The sequence below is a fragment of the Mauremys mutica genome, chromosome 23 (assembly GCF_020497125.1).
Source record: "Mauremys mutica isolate MM-2020 ecotype Southern chromosome 23, ASM2049712v1, whole genome shotgun sequence".
Taxonomy (NCBI): Eukaryota; Metazoa; Chordata; order Testudines; family Geoemydidae; genus Mauremys; species Mauremys mutica.
In genome coordinates this window covers 10,546,631-10,566,234 of record NC_059094.1, presented here as the reverse complement: position 1 = coordinate 10,566,234, position 19,604 = coordinate 10,546,631, and the positions used below count along the sequence as shown (strand labels likewise).

The 19,604-nt window shown below is 58.2% G+C and overlaps 1 protein-coding gene across 2 annotated transcripts; it reads left to right on the top strand.

Annotated features, from left to right (window-relative positions):
* Nucleotides 1-709: 709 nt before the first annotated feature.
* RCC1 (regulator of chromosome condensation 1) lies at nucleotides 710-14,278 on the top strand. Of its 2 annotated transcripts, none has more exons than XM_044998008.1 (10): nucleotides 710-761; nucleotides 3,594-3,678; nucleotides 5,328-5,515; nucleotides 6,693-6,872; nucleotides 6,952-7,048; nucleotides 7,762-7,884; nucleotides 8,664-8,819; nucleotides 9,975-10,094; nucleotides 10,945-11,097; nucleotides 12,490-14,278. In XM_044998008.1, exons 2-10 carry the CDS (start codon nucleotides 3,606-3,608, stop codon nucleotides 12,663-12,665), a joined length of 1,266 nt encoding a protein of 421 aa, XP_044853943.1. In that variant the 5' UTR covers nucleotides 710-761; nucleotides 3,594-3,605; the 3' UTR covers nucleotides 12,666-14,278. The 2 variants fall into 2 exon arrangements, with proteins under 2 accessions (XP_044853943.1, XP_044853942.1); XM_044998007.1 differs by lacking the exon at nucleotides 710-761 and adding an exon at nucleotides 1,318-1,449.
* Nucleotides 14,279-19,604: the final 5,326 nt, after the last annotated feature.

Genomic DNA, 19,604 nt, shown 5'->3' with positions numbered 1-19,604 from the left:
CCAAATTCCAGTGGGAGCATTTTAAAAAAAGAAACGTTCCTTTTCAGCATTCCGGCCCTGGGGACTGCAGCACTGGGCTTGGGGAAATGACATTGATTAGAAGTTACAACATGGTAAACAGCTGACAAGCAACACAAGCCAGCAAAATTGTAATTCTTGAAGTCCATCCCTTTGAATAACGGCAGTTCTTTGCAGTACAGGTTGGTTACTGGTTACATGCACAGTGAATCCTGTAAGCACTTGGCCATGCGCTTAATGTCTTGTGTGTCCCCTGGAGTTTAACTACAGGAGCCTAAAGTTAAGCGTGTGCGCAGAATTTGCCCGCGGCTGCAACTGCATCTGCACGAAGCAGATCCTGCCCCTGGGGCGGACCTTGGGGTCTGTCCGCGGTTCTCCAGCGAGGTCTGGCTGCCGGTCCAGCTGCAGAATTGGGGGCGCACAGAGTCAGAGCTGCAAAGCTGCCTCCGCCGAGCGAGTCCCACTGACACTGCTTATGCCCCGCAACGCTGCAACCGGGGGTGAGCGCGGGCCGCACCGGGGCCGTTACCGCGCCCCTTGCCCCACGCACGGCCCCCTGCCCTGGCCCCAATGCACCCCGACTTCCCCCCGCCCCGGGGCATTTCCGCGCAGTGGCCAGCAGGGGTCGCTAGCACCATTTTCTGCCGCTCGCCGGGGCGCTCCTCGCGCATGCGCCGGCGGCAGGGGGGTGGGGGGGCAGAGAGGACGGAGCGGGCCAGCCGGGGTGGCGGAGCAGCAGGGAGGTGAGCGCGCCGGTGCTGCTTCCCACCCCCCCCCCCGGGCCCGGGGTAGCAGCGGGGCTCCCGGCGGGGAGGGGGGAACGGACCGATCCCCGCCTCCGGGCTCTGAGGCTCCCCCTCCCCGGTGGGGGGGGGGGCGGCGAGGCCTGGGCCGGCCCCACGTGGCCGCCGCCGCGCGGCTGTGTCCGAAGGTTCCACGCGTGGAACGCCGAGTGTCCGCCCGCGCGCCCCGAACGTTCGCCGGGAGCCGCTCGCGCAGCCCCCTCCCCCCCTTCCTCCAGCTCGGCGCTGCGGGCCCGGGCCAGCGCGGGAATTTCAAACCCGGGGCGGGGGGAGGGGCAGCTCGCGCTCCTTGCCAGCGTGCAGCGCCGCGCGCGGGGAGTTGTGCCAGGGAGGAGGGGGGCTCCGGTGCCAGCGGGTGCCGACCTGTCCCTTGTCCCTGCAGAGCGGAGCGGGGGGTTAATTCCTGGGGGGGGGGGTTGCAGCTTGGGAGGGGGCGTGTGTAATTCTCTGGGTGTCTCCCGAAAGGAGGCTGTGGGGCGGCGCTGCCAGGGCTGGAGGCCGGGTGGTTGTGGCCTTGTTGATCCCAGGATATTAGCGAGACAAGGTGTGTGAGGTGCAGTAAGAGAGGCTGCCTCGCCCGCCTCGTCCTAAGGGTGTCATCCAGCAATGACTCCGCATGTGGGCAAAGGTAGGAGGGCCGGGCGAGCACATTGCATTGCACTTCCTTGTTGCATCTTCGGAGCTTGGATTACTCCTGCTCTTCTCCACGTGCCATCTGAACCGCTTTCTTTTTGCACAGTGTTTTTTTCAAATAATGGTCACTGCGGAGGAAGCATTTTGGCCACGTTCCACCCCAGATATAGCTGCATTTCAGCAGTGGGTGGCATGATTTTTGTGGTGTATGGAACTCGCGTAGTCAAGTTAGTAAACTTGAGAACAGATTTTCCATGGAAGACACCAAGCAAGCTAAAATGGTGCTGGTGTCTTGGAGTAGATCACTTTGCGTATATAACCTTATACTTGGGGGTCTCAAAACGCTTTACAGACATGAAAGGGGATGCAGCATAAAATCATTATATTATTGAAACCTTCTATTCTTCACCTGTGTTGCTAATAACATCTTACTTCGTTAAACTAAGAATACTGGAAAAAGTGAATCTCCTTTTCACCCTTTATTCGTTATTTACATTCTGCTTTTTGCTTAGCCTGGGCAATGAAAACTGACTGACCAAGAAAAGAACAGGAGTACTTGTGGCACCTTAAACACTAACCAGTTTATTTTAGCATGAGCTTTCGTGAGCTACAGCTCACTTCTTCGGATGCATAGAATGGAACACACAGACAGGAGATATTTATACATACAGAGAACATGAAAAGGTGGAAGTATGCATACCAACAGGAAAAGTCTAATCAATTGAGATGAGCTATCATCAGCAGGAGGAAAAAAAACTTTTTGAAGTGATAATTAAGATGGCCCATCTTAATGACTGACCAAGCTCGCTTGAATTTCTAGTCAGTTTCACTTTGTCTCTTACTGCTAGCACAATATTGCAGTGTTTGAGTTGGCAACTCTGCCTGGGCCTCTTTAAACAACAAATATTGTTTTGAAATTTTTTTAAAATGCACCCTAAATGTTGGGCCTAAAATCCTGAAGTGTCACGTTAAGCTTTTGTTAAGGTGGTAAAGTCCAGTGATTCCCTCTCACATTCCTTGCTTGTGTGTGTGTGCTATCGCACTCAGGGGTTCTTAACCCTTTTTGGTCTGCGGCCCCCCCAACATGTGACAAAAACTCCATGGCCCACCTGTACCACAGCTGTTTTTCTGCATATCCAGTAGATTAAAAACCAGGGCCAGCGTTAAGGGGTAGCAAGCAGGGCAGTTGCCTAGGGCCGCACGCCACAAAGCGAAGTTGCTCAGGCTTTGGCTTCAGCACCGGCTGGTGGGGCTTGGACTTTAGCTTTCTGCCCTGGGCCCTCGTGAATCTAATGCCAGCCATGCTCTCTGATTTATTTTGGCGGACCCCCAGAATCCTGCTTGTGGCCCCCCAGGGGCCCCTGGACCCCAGTTGAGAACCACTGATGGCACTTATTTTTGGATAGGGTTGTAGGATCAGGCCGTAAAATTATAACAAAAAATATGATTCTAGAAAGCAGAAGTAGACTCTTGAAGTAGTGGGCTGTTTGGTTCTTTAACATCACCTTCCTCCTGAATCTTCCTCCTACGCTTTCAGATGGCGATTTTCACATCTCATGGACTGTTGTAATGGGCTAATGGGCATTTTTAGGACTCAGGACTGTTTGTGTCTCTGACCTCTCCTGTGGCGAGGGACTAGAAAGCAGCGTTTCTGGGAAACAGAGCCATGAAACACTTGGGGGCTTTGACTTTCTAATAGCTTTTGCTTATCCTCTGAAAGCACATTTAACACTCTGCTGAAAGCTGAGCGAGCAGGGAATTTGGATTTTGGAGTGACCATTTGAATTGATCTCATCTACCAGCAGAGGCCTTGACCTGAAGATGAACGACTGGGAGTTCACAATTGCAACCGAGGTGGATTAGTGGGTAGAATGGAGAAAAGTAAATTGGAGCCTAAAAATTCCAGTTGGTTTTAGTGTCACAGTGGGATTTTAACAGTGGGCTAAGGTAGTTAGACACCCAACTCCCACTTCACTTTCATCTCGCTTGTAAAACCCCAGCGTCAGTGACTTAGAAAAGAGAGGACTGGGGAGAACTTAACAGTGTCACTTCCAAAGCTTGTGCTTTGCAATTTTCCTGCTTTTCTCCCAGACTCTGGGTTAGTGAGCGTCTTAACGTGGAGTGTTTTCAATTGTTTAGCTCTATAGCAATATGCCGGGAAAGCGCGCTGCAAAGACGAGCCCGACACCAGAAGAAGGGTCTCCCGAGAGGAAGAAGATTAAAGGTAAAGTGGCTTTTTTTTCCCCAGGGTTTTGCACCTTCCTCTGAAACGTTGAGGCTGGCTGGTGTGAGAGACGGGGTACTGGACTAGTTGGATCACAGTCTGATCCAGTCTGACGATTCTTGGCCTTGTCTACAATGAGGATTTGCCCAGTTTTCAGCCATCGGGGCGTCCACACTGGTGCGACCCCTAGGTAGACAGCTTCAAGCCACAATATGCGCCAGGACAGTTTATCCCCGCTTGGAACCAGGATCACTGCTCCATGGATGTAGATTGTGGCTTTGTCCGTCTACACTAGAGTTTGAACAGATGCAGCGGTGTCATTTTGCTGAACACCAATGGCTGCAACTGGGACAAATCCCATTGGGAACAAGGCCAAAGTGACTTTTTCCTCTCGCTGTTAGGGAGCAAACAGAACCAGAAAACCTGCCGATCATTCAATGGGTGTTCGCTGCTGCTCAGCATCAGAAATGGCATCTTCCAGATGCGTTCAGTTCTGTTAATTGCCTTTTTCCCAGAGCTCTCCACTCCCTGCACACCTTGGGTTGTTTCTCTTTTGTATTGTGCGTGAGGTTAACAACAGGGAAGGATGGCGAGGGTGGAGTTTGCGCTTTGCGATTCTGCTTTATGGCGGGAGACTTTTAATTTTTTTTTTTTTTTTAAAGGTCCCATTTTCAATTCATGCTTGGGAGGTTTCTGTGTCTTCTGGCTGTGCCTTAGGATTAGAGGGTCTGTTGCTTTCTAGTTGTTTAGTTCACTTTGTGTGGAGGACACCGAGGACCACAGAGAACGCTGGGTGATGCTGCCCCGAAGTGACAGATTTCTTTACTCTAACTACATGTGAACAGCTTTCACTCTTTCACGGCATTCCGGCATGCGATAGACGAAATTACAATCTAAAGTAAAGATCATTTCACTCCCCTTGCAGCCTTACTCTTCAAAGTCAAGTATTCTCTGTCAGCGCCTCCTTCGCACGCCGAGAAATGATCTAGGCTTAACGTCGCTAGGGTCTTTTTTGACTCTCGCTTTAATAGTAGATGTAAGGGGGGGGGAGGGAGAGTTGTGAAAAATGTTGATGTAGGATAAGCAGTTGCCAGCCCGAAAAGGTTGAGAAACCCTGGACTAAATAATAAAGACACCAAGCACATCTAGAGCACCTGCCCCCCAGGATCTGAAAGCAGTTTGCTCTGAATCTTTCCACCCTTCTTGGAGGAGGGGGAGTTTTATTCCCATTGTACGGATGGTGACTCTGAAGCAAGGCAGGGTGTGGGCTGACTAGCCCAAGGCCTTGTCGGCAAGTCAGATGCAGGAGAACCCAGGAGTCCAGGCTTGCAGCTGCTTAAAATGAACCCTCCCGTGGGGTTCGTGCTAGGGGCTGGGCTCTCTTTCCCCATGCGCAGCCCTGCTTCTGACCTGCTGCAGTGCCTGTGAATTGTAGGCGGAGCCCGATGGAGGGCTGGATTGGGACTGTCGGTCTCATCAGCTCAGCGCAGGTTGCAGTGGAAAGGCCAGCGCGGTAGCTGTCCGCTGCTGAGCCAGCCCCTTGTTCTGGGAGCTTTGGGAAAGACGTCTTGCCTGCCCTGATACCGCATGAGCGTGAATCTGGCCTCTCGCTTATCAAGTGCTTTCCCCCTCTGTCTCCTGTGCTCCAGTCAGCCATTCATCACACCGGACGGAGCCGGGGCTGGTGCTGACGCTGGGTCAGGGGGACGTCGGGCAGCTGGGCCTGGGAGAGGATGTGATGGAAAGGAAGAGGCCAGCCCTGGTGCAGCTGCCCGAGAAGATCGTGCAGGCAGAAGCAGGGGGGATGCACACCGTCTGCCTGAGCGAGACGGGCAAAGTGAGTATGCGGCAGCTTGAGCCGGGTCCGATCGCCGGAAAGGAGCGAGGCCATGAAATCGAACGGGAGGAGGGGGCGCTTATTGGGGTGACTCGCTGAGCAGATTGACTCGCATGTTGGACTGTAAGCGCCGTCTTAATTACTCTTGTTAGGCAGAGGCAGCTGGCCGTGGGTCAGAACCCTTAAACAGGTTCCTTGCTCCAGAGCCTCTCTGATTAAAGGGCCAGCATGTTACCGTGATCTCGCTCCGCAGCCTTCTGACCTTCCAGACCGTCTGGTCAGAGCCTGGATGCTTAGAGTGTCGGGCGGGGGCTGCCCTGGGGTCCCTTGCTCTGAGCAGCAGATTGCGGTGTGCAGCGAAGGAACTGTGAGTTGGTAAAATTCCTGGGTTCGACGTGAGCCAGGCAGGGGGAACCTGTCGCTGTACAGCTCCGGCCGTTAACGTCGTATCGTGTCTGGCCCAGTGGTGAGCAGCGCCACGGGTCTTATCGGTGGTAGAACAGCACTGCTCCGTCATGGGACCCCTCCGTCTGGTTGCATTGCCGCCTTCCTTGTGATTGACCAAATCGCATTCATTCTTGCTAGGGAGAAACTTGCCAGGCTGGGTGGGGCTCTCTTCCCCCTCGTTTGGGGCATGTGCCATGAAGGCAGCAATTAGACTTCTTTGCTTACTAGCCTCTCCGTGTAACTTCTGCCGTGGGTCGATGGCAAACTGGTCTGCTCTGCGCCGGAGAGCGAGGCGGCTCCGTAACCGGAGTCTGGGGTTCAGAGAGCATCAAGGGGGAGTAGGCTCAGTGCCCCCCAGGCAGATCCTCTTGTGTGAGATCTTGGAAAGCACACGGTCTTTTCTGTCCTGCAGGGACATTAAAGGTCTCTTAATACCTTCCAGGAGAGGGGGGCTTGCCCAGAGTCCCCCCCTTCCTCACCAGCTTCCCCGCCCCCAGCAGTGACTGTTTCCTTGTAAGCCTCTAACTTTTAACGTGCTTTGAGATGAAAGCGGCGACCTCCCTCACCCTCCAGCTGAGAATAACGCAGCCGTCCCCCTTGGCTGGGAGCTGGCGGCTCCTTGCCAGCTGCTTTCCGCGCGTGGTCGTTAGAGCCAGGTGGGTTCTCCTGCACCAGCTTTGTCGTCCTCGTTCGGGGTCCCTTTCCCACCGTGAGATGTTTCCATTTCCAGATCTACTCCTTTGGCTGCAACGACGAGGGCGCCCTGGGACGCGACACCTCCGAGGAGGGCTCGGAGACCACCCCGGGGCCGGTGGAGCTGCAGGAGAAGGTGGTGCAGGTGTCTGCCGGCGACAGTCACACAGCAGCGCTGACGGAGGACGGCAGGGTCTTCCTCTGGGGCTCTTTCCGGGTATGGGGGCTGCGCTGGCTCGGGGAGCTCTGCTGCGTCGTCCCGGGCTTTGCCACTCAACGTCTCTCTCTCCGTCCAGGATAACAATGGAGTCATCGGTTTGCTGGAGCCCATGAAGAAGAGTGCCCTTCCGGTGCCACTGCAGCTAGGGGTGCCCGTCCTTAAAATAGTCTCAGGTGAGCGAGGGCTCGGTGCACAGGTGACTCAGGCTGACGGACAAGCCACTAACCCTGCTCCGGCAGCCGGGACAAAATCAGGCCCAGAATAAACCGGATTAGTTGATCTTTTTCTACCAGCTGCAGAAGGCTGGTCCCTCCCCTCCACCAGCCCAGCGCTTCCCTCCTTTCTTACCCGCCCCCGACTGGCCGTTCATAGTAATAGTTCTCGGTGCAGTCTCTCTGCAAGTACTTGGCAAATGGGAACTAACGAATCCGTGCGGAGGAGGAGTGTTATCCCTCTCCGTGGTGGGGAAACCGAGGCAGGGCAGGTAAGGGACTTTTCCACGGCGTAGCTGGGGAGTGATCAGTGACTCTAGTGTTAATGTTTCCGGTGCCACCGTTTTGGGGTGGTTAGAACGCAGCTGAAGTCAATGTTTGGGTTGGGATCAGATGGGAGAGGTGGCTTAGCGCCCGTGGTTGGTAATGTAGCAAATAACACAGGGAGTTAGCGTTCGGCGCCAGTAGAAACTGTCCTCTTGCTGCCCCAGAGATCGTGCAGGGTGTGAAACCCCTTACCAAGTAAACGCTTTACGTGCGAGGTTTGTTCTCCGGCAGTCTCCCAGCGTTACCCAGCCGTGCTGCTGGCCCGGGGCAGGGGTACCAGCGGCCGGCACGCCGCAGAGGGGCTCGGCGTCCCGCGGTTGGTGCTAGCCCTGTCTCCGTCCCCCCAGGGAACGATCACTTGGTGCTGCTGACCACGGACGGGGACCTGTACACGTGTGGCTGTGGCGAGCAGGGCCAGCTGGGACGGGTGCCGGAGCTCTTTGCCAACCGGGGAGGAAGGAAAGGTTTACGTGAGTCGCTCGTGACGCCGCGAGGGGGAAATGTGCTGGTGGGGCCCCTTGAGCCGGTGCTGGCTAAGGCACTACGGGCTGGGGGGGGGCGGTATAGACGCTGACGTCCTCCCCGAGCCAGACTGGGACATGGGCTCGCTGGGCAGGGAGGCGCGGAAGCTGGCTGGGCTGCAGTCTCCGGGGTCCTGTCACCGGAGCTAAGCTCCCTGGCACGGGACCGTGCTGCCCAGCGGGTTTTTAAAACAGACAGTGCTGATGCTCCCTCCCGCCCTGGGAGCGACACCCCCACCACGTTGCCGGTGGGCGCGCTCGGTCCCGAGCTGGGGGGAGGAGCTGGTGTCCTGCCGGGGAGGTGGCTGAGTGATTCTTTGCCAGCGGTGGCAATGAAACAGGCTAGATCAGAGGCAGGGGGGTGGGTTTGCAGCGCTGCCGGAGGGCGGGCCGCGTGGGCACGTCTCCCTCATACAAGCTGACTCCTCTGACAGCGAGGAGAGGGTACGGGGCAGCCCCTCGCCGGCTCCGCGAGGGCTACCAAGTTTCTTTTTAGACAAGCGGCTTGAGTTGCTCAGTCTCCAGGTCCCTGGTGTAGGGCAGGGGAGGGCTGGATGCTGGCGGATGAGCCCATGGTGGGGCTTCCACCCCACAGAGCCCCAGGAGAATAAGGCCCCAAGAGGGGGCGCTGGCCAGCTTCAGCCGGGCTCGTCCCCCCACCCCCAGATGGGGAGGGCACCTCTCCCTGCCTCTCCTCGCTGCAGCCTGATCTCTCGTCTCCTGTGTAGAACGACTGCTCGTGCCTCAGCGCGTCCCTCTCAAGGGGAGAGGCGGCAAGGGCCGGGTGCGCTTCCGGGACGCCTTCTGCGGGGCGTACTTCACCTTCGCCATCACCCAGGAGGGCCACGTCTACGGCTTCGGCCTCTCGAACTACCACCAGCTGGGTGAGGACTTGTCTGTGCTCCCGCGCTAGGCGCTGTACGTGCACACAGTGAGACAGTCTCCAGGCAGACGCCTGGGCGGAGGGGAGAAAGGGCGTGCTAGCCACGTCTCACCGAGGGGGAAGTGGGGGTGCAGGGAGACGAAGCGACTTGCCCAAGGTCACGCGTGGGGAGTGTGTAGCAGAGCGGGGGAAAGAATCCAGGTCTCCTAAGCCCCATCCAGCGCCTTGACCGCGGACCAGCCTTCCTCTCGGCCCCTTGCGCCAGCCAGGCGGGGGTTCAAGCATTGAGTCGAGCGTAAAACTCCAAACTAAGTAGCCGGGTCCCAGCAAGCTGGGTGCGCCCACTGCTCTGGCTCTGTTTAAAACTTTCTAAAAGTGGCCGAGCTGCCGGGAGCTTTAATAGCTCCTCTGTGGGCAGTATCCCCGCCCCTGACGGCGCAGAGGGGCCGGGTGCTTTTTCGCCTTGCAGGGACCTGGGCGCTGGGCAAGGGCTGAATTTTCTGGCAGTTCCACAGCTCCCGTTGAATTCAGTGCGAGAAGGTGTCTGTGGCCAGGGCCTCCCGTGGAGTCGGTAGGTCCTGTGCCCTGCTCAGGTCTCTGTCCCGTCCGTGTGTGCCTGGTCCTGGTGGCAGAAGAAAGGTGCCGGTAAGGCAAGGTGCCTGCTTGCATCCTGCCCCCTGACGTGCTAGGAAGCCGGGCTTCGAGGCACAGTCAGGGTAGAGGAGAAGGCTCCTAAGCAGCAGTTGGGTTGTGGCCTCCAGCGCTGCTAACTCCACGCGTGGCCTGGTTGCTTTCAGCTCCTCAGACCTCCAGGAGGGCGTATTTGGAAGCAGTGGAGGTGACTCTCTCTGGGGATTTCTTACTGTGCCAGGCTCTTGTCAAGCCCCCGCTTCCTCCCAGGTGCACCCTACCAGCCCATTGGTTTTAGCAGGGGGTTTGCGTGGCACAGGTCTGTGCATTTAACAATGGCTGCAAGATACAGAACAGGTGGGACATTCTTGGATTGTCTCCTGATGGTCCCCGCCCAGGCTAAGCAGCGTGGATTCCGTAGTGCGTTCGTTCTCCTGCAGCGGGCTTGGGGGTGACAGGCGGGCGGGAGGGGGGGTGTCTGCTCACCTGTCTCTGACTTCCTCGGCTTTCGTTGTCCCCCCTGCAGGGACGCAGGACACCGAGCCCTGCTTCACTCCCCAGAACCTGACGTCGTTCAAGAACTCCACCAAGTCCTGGGTGGGGTTTTCGGGCGGCCAGCACCACACGGTGTGCATGGACTCGGAAGGTGAGTGGGGCACTGGGATTGGGATGACGATTGAGCCCCAGATCCTTGGCATTCCTGAGGTCATGGGCAGCTGTCAGCGCTGAGCTGGCACGTGGGTTGTGGCTCCCTCTAAGGATGTTCAGTACAGTCCATGGGTGGGAATGTGAGGGGGACTTTTCGGTCCCTTGCCTAGCAGAGTCATGGGAATCACACCCGGCTTGTCACCTGCAGATCTCAAGTGCTTTACAAAGAAGGTCAGTGTCCTTATCCCCATTGTACAGGTGGGGAAACTGAGGCACAGAGGGGGAGTGACTTGCCCAGGTCACCCAGCAGGCAGGGGCAGGGATAGAGCCCGGGTCTCCAGAGTGCCAGTCCAGTGCACAATCCACTAGACCGCGCTACCTTTCTGGTAAATGAGAGGACACCATGCCGCAGCCCCAACGTTGTCTCCATTAAATACAGAATCACAAAATGCTCCTGGATGCTGCTAATAACCAGAAAGCCAAGAATGCAGCTGGTCTCTCCCTAGCTGGCAGTGGGGGTGGGACGGGGCTGAGCAAACACGTGAACCAGGAGCAACTTCTTGGCTTTGGCCCCTGGCATCTAAGCGGGTGTTGGTCTCCATCGTGTGTCCTCCCACCCTGGCTCAGTTTGCAGGCTCCTGGCCTGGCGCGGTCTGCAGGCTGCCGGGTTCCACACGGGGCAGTACGGGGAAGGAATAATGCCTGAGATTAGCCAGCTCTGACTGGCGGGGGGCCGGATGTATGTGGGGTGACGGAGGTAGGTACCCGGGTGATGTAAATTCTGTGCATCCGGGGTGGTCTCTGCTCCCGAGGAGTAATGAGTCTCTTGCGTGTCCCGCCTGTGCCAGGGAAAGCCTACAGCCTGGGCCGGGCGGAGTACGGCCGGTTAGGGCTTGGAGAAGGGGCGGAAGAGAAGAGCCTGCCCACCCCCATCCAGGAGCTGCCAAGCGTCTCCTCCATCGCCTGCGGGGCGTCGGTTGGCTACGCTGTTACCCAGGAAGGTAAGTGGAGGGGGCTGGGGGGCCTGGCTCTGGGAGCAATGGGTGACTATGGGGCCTGGCTCTGCTGAGGGTGGACAAGGCAGATCTTTGCAGGCTAGACACCAGTACGCGGGGAGCCGAGCTGAGACAGTCGAATTGCTACGGACCCCCAGCCGTCAGCCAGCGAGGTTAATAACAACCCTGTCGCTGCCTGGCCTGGATTAGAACCACCGACCTGGAGGGGAAAGACTCCATATCGGTTACCAATCCGGTCCCTCTGCAGAACATCCCCCGGTGGTGGGTGGCAGGCAATCTCCAGAGGGCGGGCGCCTGGGCACCGCATGCCGTTTGCACGCGGGTCGAGCTGGGCAAATGCTGCAAAAATCTCTTTCTCCGACGGGGCTGTTTATAAAGGGTCAGTGGGGGAACCGGACACGCCCACTGGGTGTTAGAAGCGGCTCTGAGCTTCCTGGTGGATCCCCCAGCAATTGATTAACCACGTACAGTATTAAACCACCTCTGGTTCACTTCCATACCCTTTATAAATGGAGCCTTCCTGTGAGGAAAAGCCCGGATGAATCTGGAGTTTCTGCCTCGCCGTTCCCTGGCGCTTCCGCAGGGCTGAGTCCTGGCACCACGAGTGCTCATAGGAGGCTAACGCTCTGCCCGCGCAAGTGCTGGGTTCGAAAACCACTTCCCTTCCTCGCCCCAGGGACCCGCTCGGGTCTGTCTGTGCTCCGGGCACGCAGCACGGCCTCCGGCGTCGGGTGGGCCGTGCTCCGGGCACGCAGCACGGCCTCCGGCGTCGGGCGGGCCGTGCGACGGGCACGCAGCACGGCCTCTGGCGTCGGGTGGGCCATGCTCCTGGCACGCAGCACGGCCTCCGGCGTCGGGCGGGCCGTGCTCCGGGCACGCAGCACGGCCTCCGGCGTCGGGCGGGCCGTGCTCCGGGCACGCAGCACGGCCTCCGGCGTCGGGCGGGCCGTGCTCCGGGCACGCAGCACGGCCTCCGGCGTCGGGCGGGCCGTGCGACGGGCACGCAGCACGGCCTCTGGCGTCCGGTGGGCCGTGCTCCGGGCACGCAGCACGGCCTCCGGCGTCGGGGGGGCCATGCTCCTGGCACGCAGCACGGCCTCCGGCGTCGGGCGGGCCGTGCTCCGGGCACGCAGCACGGCCTCCGGCGTCGGGTGGGCCATGCTCCTGGCACGCAGCACGGCCTCCGGCGTCGGGCGGGCCGTGCTCCGGGCACGCAGCACGGCCTCCGGCGTCGGGTGGGCCATGCTCCTGGCACGCAGCACGGCCTCCGGCGTCGGGCGGGCCGTGTGACGGGCACGCAGCACGGCCTCCGGCGTCGGGCGGGCCGTGCTCCGGGCACGCAGCACGGCCTCCAGCGTCTGCCCCGTCTGTTTTCAGGGCGAGCGTTTGCTTGGGGAATGGGCACCAACTACCAGCTGGGCACAGGGGAAGAGGAGGACGTCTGGAGCCCCGTGGAGATGACTGGCAAGCAGCTGGAGAATCGCGTCGTCCTGTCTGTGTCCAGTGGGGGGCAGCACACCGTCTTGCTGGTCAGAGACAAGGAGCAGAGTTGATGACGCAGCCATGGTGCAGCAGTAACGCAGGGGACGGCCCCCCGAGCGGCTCAGGGGTGGGGTTTGGGAGACTGGTCGTTTCCTGAGACCTTCTGATTTGTCTGCAGAGTTATGGGGGGAAGCCCCCCCAGCTGACACCAGCTGCCTCTTACTCGAATCCCAGGGGCAGAGTCTGCATGGCTGGAGTGTGGCTTTTCACAGACGCCTTTCCCCTCTGGAAGCGTGCGGCTTTGCTGGCGTATTCAGGGCTCGCTGCCTCCTCTTCCTCTGCCTCCTCCCTGCTTGGTCGCCCCCGAAGCTGATGTTCCAGCATGATGGCAAAGTGGGTTCCCCACCGTTTTAAACAATTCCAGGCTCAGCCACGCTGGCATTCCCCTTTATATGCAACAGGACTTAGGTGTCTCAAACTTTTTAAGTCCACAGCACCCGAAAGCCAAATCCCCCAGCTCCTGTCTTCCCCTCGTCCCATTTCCTTAGAGCTCTCCCACGGGCCTCGTGTGATTTGAGTCACTTTTATGTATCTGTTGGCCAAGTCTCTTTTTATTGTAGATATCTGAGGCTGGCCCTCCCTGTCCCAGCTCCTCCCCTCCGCTTCTTGCGTGAATGACTAGCCGGTGTGATCACCGCGGACGTGCCTCAGTGCAGCGTAAGGTCCAGAGACAGAGGATCTAACCTGGGGAGGGTTGTAGGGCAGACAGAGGTGGGAGGAAGCGTTCTGGTCTCTCCTGGGAGGATTTCTAATGTCACCTGAGCATTGAGACTCCTCAACCGGGAGTCTCTGAAGCCAGTCTCCAAAATCCTCGTTTAAGTTCCTAAGTAGCTGGCCTTGTTTTTAGCTGCAAAGATGCTGAGCGATCTTGAGCTCCCTCGGGAGCTGGGAGTGCTCAAGACCTCTGCAAATCGGGCCACTTTCGAAGAGTAACCCCAGGCTTTTGCATTTGAATACATTGGCCTTAGACTAAACCCTGCAGGTGGGTGAAGTTCTGAGCAAAACATTTGTCTAATCAAATTGTTCCATTTCCCTATCGGATGCAGACGAGCTAGAAAGAGGCGTATTTTCACATTGCTTAACGCCCTCTTACGTCCACCTGCTTTTAGAATTGCAACCAGCCGGTCTTCACTCCCTGTATCCATCGCTGGAGACTTGCAGCCAGAGAACGCTTTTTTGTTAATGGCTTTTTGTTTGTACTCTCCCGTGTCTCCCCCACCCTCCCCGGTTAGGTTTTAATTTGCTTCATAGGCCTTGAAGAGGAGGAAGAGAATCCTGTTCCAACTATGCATTAGATCACTCCAAGTACCCAGCCTGATTTAATACCCTGGATGATTGCGTGTGTGTCTAATTAGCCAGGCCATCCGCACCTCTCCCACTCTGTCTTCTGCTGCTGCTGCTGCATTCCAAACACCTTGAATAAGAACCGCGGTTCTGCAAAGAACCGTTTTCGATGTTAAGTTATAGCAATATCAGGGAGGGAACAGGGAAATTGTACAGTGGCTCATACAATAGTTTTGATTATTTTTTTTTTTTAAAGAAAAGAATTTAAAAATATTTTGCAGGGTGAGTGGGGAAGAGAGGCAGGAAACTAAACTTTTAACATTTGGAATAAATCGAGTTTTGATAACCCCTCGTGTGGCTCATCACTGAAGAGGAGGGAGGTCTTTGGTTTAACGTTTGGAATGTTTTTCTGTGTCTCTTGGGCCCTGTGAAATATTGGGAGACTAACCTAGAGCCGTCGGCTTTGTTTTACTACCCTGGCCAGCTGCTTTTCAAATACAAATTTGAAAATTGTAGCACAGTACAATACATCTAACAATTTTCTGGTCTTTGAGTATCTTTAGGGAGCCCATCACGGCCCAGTCTGGGTACCAGGGCTCCTCCGACTCGGCCATGCAATCTGTGTTCATGCAGCTGAGAACCAGGCCTGGTTCCAGTTCCTTCAGCCACAAACCGAGCCTTCTGCGGCGCCTTTCGTCTTTTCTAGCTGGTCTGAACGAAATCTCCCTCTCCAGACTAACGCCCCGCCCCTGGCTTGAGCAGTAGTGTGCGCTGGGGGTGAGGGTGGGGCTTGGGAGTCGGGACGCCTGGCATGGCAGAAAGGTGGTTGTGGGCCCTGTGTGGTTTGAGGTTGGTTGTGTATTGCAGTAATGTCTAGGAGCCTCAGTGAAACCTTGGTTTCGGTTTTCACCAATCCAGCCTAGACTACTCAAGGAGCTGCCTGAGGAGGGGTCTCTGAGCCATGTGAAAAGTCATGGAAGACGGGAGGTGGGTGGGGAGCCCAGCTGCAGTTCTGTCATCGGGGATCTCAAAGCACTAACAGCAGCGGCAGAGTTGCACAATCTTAAAGCGATTGGGCCTAACGCAGCAATCTCCTTGCCACAGGTAGCTGTTGTGGAACACAGCACGGGAGAGCCCCCAGCCACGTCGCTCAGGGCCTGCCACTGGCCCCTCTTGAAATGCAGGGGGCACGGGCTTGCACCTTATCTGAAAGGCTTCTGCCCTGGGTGAACTGGTCTGGAGCTGACTCCCAGGGAGGCATCCCAGCTACCGAGGTCAGCAGCAGGCTGGGTTCTCCTGCCGCCTGTCCCAGGCCTGCTAAGCTCCAGTCGCTTTGCCTAGCAGTGGATGGAGCAAGGAGTCTAAGCCTGGAGATACTGATGAAAAGGGGCAGGTACTGAATCTTGGAAGCTCTGGGGCTAGATTTGCAGCCGGTGTAAGTCAGTGCGGCTCCTCTGAAGTCAAAGGACCTGCCCTGGTTTGCCCCAGCTGGGGATCTGGCCCTGGGAGTTTTCTTTCCTTCGTAGACCAGCCGGAATCCGAATTTTCACGCCAGCGGAAGCTGTTAAATCTGTCTGGGCTTTTACAGGGCTGAATCAACCCTCTTCCCGCTCAGCAGCAGCTCAGTCTGTCACCTCAGCGCCTGCGGCCCCAAACCCTCCATCCCGGCTCTGGCTAACTTTACCGGAGTCACAGCTGTGGGGTCAAAAACCCTGGAGTTGCCCGGGGGGCGGGGCTTTCTTCCCCTGCACTTCTGGGATGTGGCCACACGGTGGCAGCAACAAGACAGGAGTGGGGAGTCCCAGCTCCAGCACCTGAAGTCAAAGTCCTGGCCCCCCAGGGGCTCCTCGGGGGCTCATCCCCCTTGCTGCTAATGAGCAGCCCGGGCCCTTGGACAGAATTTGCTCATCCCAGATGCTCACAGGGGTTTACAAAGGGGGGGAATATTTCCAGATGGGGCAACTCCCTATGGAGAGGTGCAGAGCCAGGCATAGCACCCCCGTTGCTGTTCTCTGGGGCGCTGGGAGCATCCCCCACCGCTAGTGGGGAGTCTCAGCGTCCGTCTGGCTCTCGCAGCTTTCACTGCCGACCCCCTCCCCTTTCCTAGGCCCCAGACCCTGCAATGCTTTCGTGTCCTTGGCAAGAGGCAGCTCCTCTCGCCTGGATTCCGGGCCTGGCGGGGAGCCGGCTGTAGGAGTCCTGCCCTCCGGCGGGGACCATGGCTGGGCTGTGTGGGGGTCGGGGCCGCCTGCCGTCCCTGCGGGCAGAGAAGGGCTTCCAGCCGCCTGGGGTGTGGGGCTGGAAAGGGGGCAGGTGGAGGAAGACGACTACGGATAGGAGAGCGGGCGCTAGTGTTGGGTTAGCGTCAGATGGGGCAAGGGCCCGGGAATGACAGACTGAGCGGCTCTGCCAGAGGCCGCCGGGGGCTGCCAACGCACAAAGCCGGGAGTGGGTTGGAATGGATTCCAGCCCCGATTCTCGAGGGGATGCGACTGGGCCGCCCCTTTCAGTGCCTCGCCCCCCCCCCGCTATACCACATGAGCAATACTTCCATCCTCCCCCCGCCCGCTGATCTGGGCTAGCAGCCCCCGCCCGCCGTGGGGGTGTGAAATCTCGTCTATGTCAGGCAGCGTTCCCACTCAGCACCTGGGAATTGGTGAGCGCGGCTGGCTCGACGTGTTGACGGCAGCGTCTGCCTCTCGTTTTGTAACCTTGGGCCGGGTGTAAAAATATTTTAATTCACTTTCCGGGCCAACCCCCCCCCCCCGCCCCACTTCAGTGGGGTTCACACCGGGGATGGCTCTGGCCCTGGATGTCTGTCTCCCTGGGCTCCGTCTGAGTTCGGGACACCCTCCCCCCCCCCGCTGCATTCCAGACACACAGGCCAGCAGCTGGGCTCCTTTGATTCTTGCTTTGGCGCCGCGAGGCAGGGGGGTTTCCCTGTTCAGGATTGCAGAGCTGTTTCCCATGGGAACTCCGCTCCACGGAGAGAGGGCGGGCGGCAGCCGGACGTGCTGGGCGGAAGGAGTCCAGTTCTGCTTTCCCTAGGCCAAAGGAAGCACTTGCCCTGGGCTTGGGTGGATGAAACAGGATTTGCCATACTGGCCCTGATTGCTGCTCGATTCACACTGGTCTTCCTGAGCAAGCATCTCAGTGAGACACTCTGGTTCCTCGCTGTGACGGGGGGAGCTGGCCCTTTAGGAGGATTGGAAGCTCAGGGTCACCTGCACCAGGTGTAACCTGCTTCCCCAGATGAGGGCAATGAGCCCTGGGGGCCGAGGGTAGCATATGACTTAGAGCCTGGCCTGCTCAGAGGAGACTCCCACTCCCAGGAGCGGAAGGGCTGGGTGAGCTGCTCTGAACAGGGAGATGCCTGCAGGAGGGACGCCCCGGCTGGGCTGGGGCTAAGAACATCACCCCCGGGGTGTGAGCCAGCTACATACCAGTCCTGTGGCTTGTGCTCCGAGACGCGGGGACCAGTGCGTATTAGGACCTGCAGAGACCAGAGGAGGAGAGCTGGGGCCAGTTCTTCTGTTAATAAACCCGACCCCCAAAAGGGGTGTCCTGTGGCACGTGAAGTTACTGGGGAGCCCAACAGCATGAACAATGGAGCAGTGGACAGGCCCCAAAGCTAAGCTGGGTGAGTCTCTGTTGCACGCGCCCTCTGACCACACCACTCTCCCTCCTTGTAATTTCACCACAGTGCTTTGGTGCGAGAGCCTTCTCCTCTGCAGTTCCCGCTGTCTGGAATGATCTTCCTCTTTCTGTCTCTGACTCATCGGCCCTCCATCTCCTTTCTGACAGTAACTGAATCCTGCATTCTCCTCGCTGGGGGACCTGCCTTTTCGTGGGTCTGTCTCTCCCTCTTTCTCTGTGTGTTCGGTTCTTTTTTTTAAAACCTCTCTCTCTAGAGCATTTGGGGGAGAGCGTTGGCATGAAAGATGCTCCGCAGCCTGGCGCTGTGGTGTCTGATAGTCTCGCTGGAAGTCGGCTCAAACACGCGCTGGTTCAAATGGCACAGCCAAGCCGTTTGAAAAAGAGCTTGACGCTTCTGATGCTCTCCTTTGTGTGACGCTCTCTCTGAAGCTTAAACGGAACTCGTGCTCAGGGGCATGTTGCAGCAGCCTGGATTTTGTACAGCGTGTGGCATATGGGGTCTCAATCCACCACAGGGGCTTCTGGGAGCCACTCCGCCTTGCTACTAATTAACGAGCTTTCTATAAATTCTTGCTCACATGATTTAAGTAACTTGCTTTGGCTTTCCCTGGCCAACTCACACTCGTATTCTGCTGAGCAAGTTTCCTGGTAGGAATAGTTCACTAAAGTAGGAAATAGCAAAGGCCTTTCAGGCAGGCTGGCTTTGTGGTTAACTACGGGTGTGTCTGCACTGCATTGTAAACCTGGGCTCAGGCTCATGATTGAGCCCAGCCTCTCCCCACTATTGACCCCCTCCCCCAATCTGGCTCAGGTCAGGAACCACTCAGGACCTGGGTCCTCGCACCCACCGGGAGAGGGCGGGATGTCTGAGTCCACGTCCCGCTTAGGCTCGGGCCCACGCCCTGTCATTTTGCAGTGTGGATGCAGTTCAAGCCCCAGACCCGAGTCAGCAGGTCTGCGCGGTGCCGCTTCGCCACTTTCATGCAGCAGCGAGACCCGGGCCCAGCCTTGTAAACCCAGGCTTCCAAGGCAGTGTGGACGCTCACGCCCGGGGTTGGAAACACCGAGTTCACAGACATGCCCCACAGACCTGGCTTTCCCATGCAATGTCCATGTCCCCTGGGGCAGCTGGCTTTCCAAGTTTTTTCCTTGTGACCCAGTTGAAGAAAATTGGTGCTGCTAGTGGTAATGGGAGTCCCGGGGGCAGTCAGGGAGCAGGAGGAGGGTTGGATGGGTCGGGAGTTCTGGGGGAGGGAGCAGGGGGAGGGTTGGATGGGTCGGGAGTTCTGGGGGGGGATCTCTCAGGGGGCGGGAGTGGTTCATGGGGTGTGGGAGTCCCAGGGGTCTGTCTGGGGGTGGGGGTGTGGATAAGGGTTGGGGCAGCCAGGGGACAGGTAGGGGGAAGGGACCTAGGGGGGCAGTTAGGGTGGGTGGGGGGTCTCAGGAGGGGGCAGTCAGGGGACAAGGAGCAGGGGGGGTTGGGAGTTCTGAGGGGGGTGGGAAGTGGGAGGGAGTGGATGGAGTAGGGCTCAGGTGGAGCTCTCCCCCCCTCCTCTTTTTTGATTGTTGAAATACAGTAACCCTAAAAACTCGGTGCCCTGGCTCGACAGGGAGGAGCTGCCTTCCAGAGTGTCGGCGACGGCTTGCAGGGGCGGCGAGCCCCAGCCATGGAGGAGCTGGCGTGGCACAGGGAGGCAGCAGCTCTGCAAAGGCGGCAGCACCACTAGCGGGGAGCAGCTGCGCCCCCCAGCCCCTCCTGCCCAGCCTGCAGCCTGGCGCATTCTTCCCCCCCCCCACCAGGGGCTCCTGCAGGCTGCAGCAGAGGCATGCGATCGGCAGCCCCCGCGTGCCCCCCGGCTACCCTTTGCCGTGCTCGGGCTTTGCGGCTCCCGGACACATGAGCTGCTGCCAGGACACGGGGCCCTGAGCCTGCCCTGGAGGGGCAGCGGTGGGGGTGGCTCACACTCCTGGGAGCTGCAGAGCCCAAGCACGGCGAGGGGGCAGCTGGG